General features: G+C 44.7%; 1 protein-coding gene across 1 annotated transcript; it reads left to right on the forward strand.

Moving 5' to 3' along the window:
* The first annotated feature begins 105 nt into the window (after positions 1-105).
* Positions 106-1098, forward strand: EURHEDRAFT_489592 (uncharacterized protein). The gene is made up of 2 exons (XM_040785622.1): positions 106-181; positions 301-1098. The coding sequence occupies exon 2, from the start codon at positions 414-416 to the stop codon at positions 1029-1031; it is 618 nt and encodes a 205-aa protein (XP_040633880.1). The 5' UTR covers positions 106-181; positions 301-413; the 3' UTR covers positions 1032-1098.
* Positions 1099-1796: the final 698 nt, after the last annotated feature.

Raw genomic sequence — 1796 nt, forward strand, 5'->3', positions numbered from 1 at the left:
GATGCAGAAAGCAATATGGGAGCAGAGCAGTGGATGGGCCATATTGCTGATTTACAAGCCGCACATTCATCCCATGTGGCTGGCATGGTGTATGGCCGAGGGATCCACCAGCACGACACCCATTGCCAGCCAAGCAACCAGAAGTCGGCATAAGCAACCAGCCAAGAGACCACATGGTCAACCAACAAAGAGGCAGAATAGAAAATTATCCAAGAGACAGGATATTCAATTATCCAGGAGACAGTGTGGTCAACCAACAAAGAGGTAGAATAGAAAATTACCCAGGAGACAGGATATTCAATTATCCAAGAGACAGTGTGGTCAACCAACAAAGAGGTAGAATAGAAAATTATCCAGGAGACAGGATATTCAATTATCCAAGAGACAGTGTGGTCAACCAACAAAGAAGCAGCATGACCAACCAGCCAGGACACACCAGTTCCACCATGCAGTCCCAGGCCAGAATTCCCATGCATGCCATCCACCAGTTTGAACAGCAAGACCGCCAGCGCCAAGGAGTCCGGCAGAGCTTTGACCAGTCCCAACAGGCCATATCCCGACAGCTCGAGTTTTTACAGGCCCAAGTCCATATATGGCAGGACCAGTGCTGGTACTGCACACAGAGAGGATTGGCTGCAGAGCATGATTTGTACCAGTGTCCCCATGGCAATCAGACAGCTGCCAAACCATGGTTTTTACATGTACGGCGGCATATCAAGTATGCACCATTTTCCGGATGTTTCCAGTGTGGGTTACCACAGATGATATGTCAGCAGTGGAAGGAAAAGAGTCAATGCACATACCGCGGTGTCATGATATCCATGATTGCAATGATGGTCCATGGGCATGGGACAGCAGATGTCCGGCAAGCATGGCAGCAGCGATTACAGGGATTTGGGGTGGATGTCAACAACCAGGCAGCAGTCACCCAGTTTTTTGGGCAGCGGCATGGGAATGAGGAGATGAATGAACTGGTACAGGAGTTTATATGGTTACGACAGAGGTGGATGGAGGCTGGTGAAGTTGAATAGGGACTGGCAGTGACCAAAGACCAGAAGGACAGAGAAAGAGTCAGTACAAGAAGAACAAAGACAATTGCAAAGAAAGAATCAAGAAAGAATAAAGAAAGAATAAAGAAAGAATAAAGAAAGAATAAAGAAAGAATAAAGAAAGAATAAAGAAAGAATCAATGGAATGAGGCAGTGATAGAGAACCATGTATATAGACAGTGACATGGTGGGATATATATAACAGTGGCAACAGAGGTGTATGCCACAGTGCAGATGTCCAAGGTGGTCAGTAACAGATGCTGGGTGGCAATTGACAGATATTGCAGATGAAAGAAGCCAGAATGCCGGTAACAAAGAAAGAAAGAAGCCAGAATGCCAGTAACAAAGAAAGAAAGAAGCCAGAATGCCAGTAATAAAGAAAGAAAGAAGCCAGAATGCCAGTAATAAAGAAAGAAAGCTGGAGGGAAGATGGAAGAACAATAGACAAGATGTGGCAGTCCAAAGATGGCAGTCCATGAAGGCAGCATTGGAGATGCAAGGACGTAAAGTGTAACCAAGCACAGAGAAGATCAGGTGATAGAGATGACATTTGAAGGGCAAGTATGATAAAAAGGAGAGGGTATCATATGTAATAAAGGAAAGGAGATGAAGATCAATAGAAAAGAAAAGAGATTACCAGTTCAGAGAAGAGAAGATGATGGAAGGGATAAAGATCAAGAGAAGCAGCAGTATTAGAACAGTCACAAGGAGAGATGATGATGATGATGATGATGATGATGATGATGA

This window comes from Aspergillus ruber (assembly GCF_000600275.1).
Source record: "Aspergillus ruber CBS 135680 unplaced genomic scaffold scaffold00057, whole genome shotgun sequence".
NCBI lineage: Eukaryota > Fungi > Ascomycota > Eurotiomycetes > Eurotiales > Aspergillaceae > Aspergillus > Aspergillus ruber.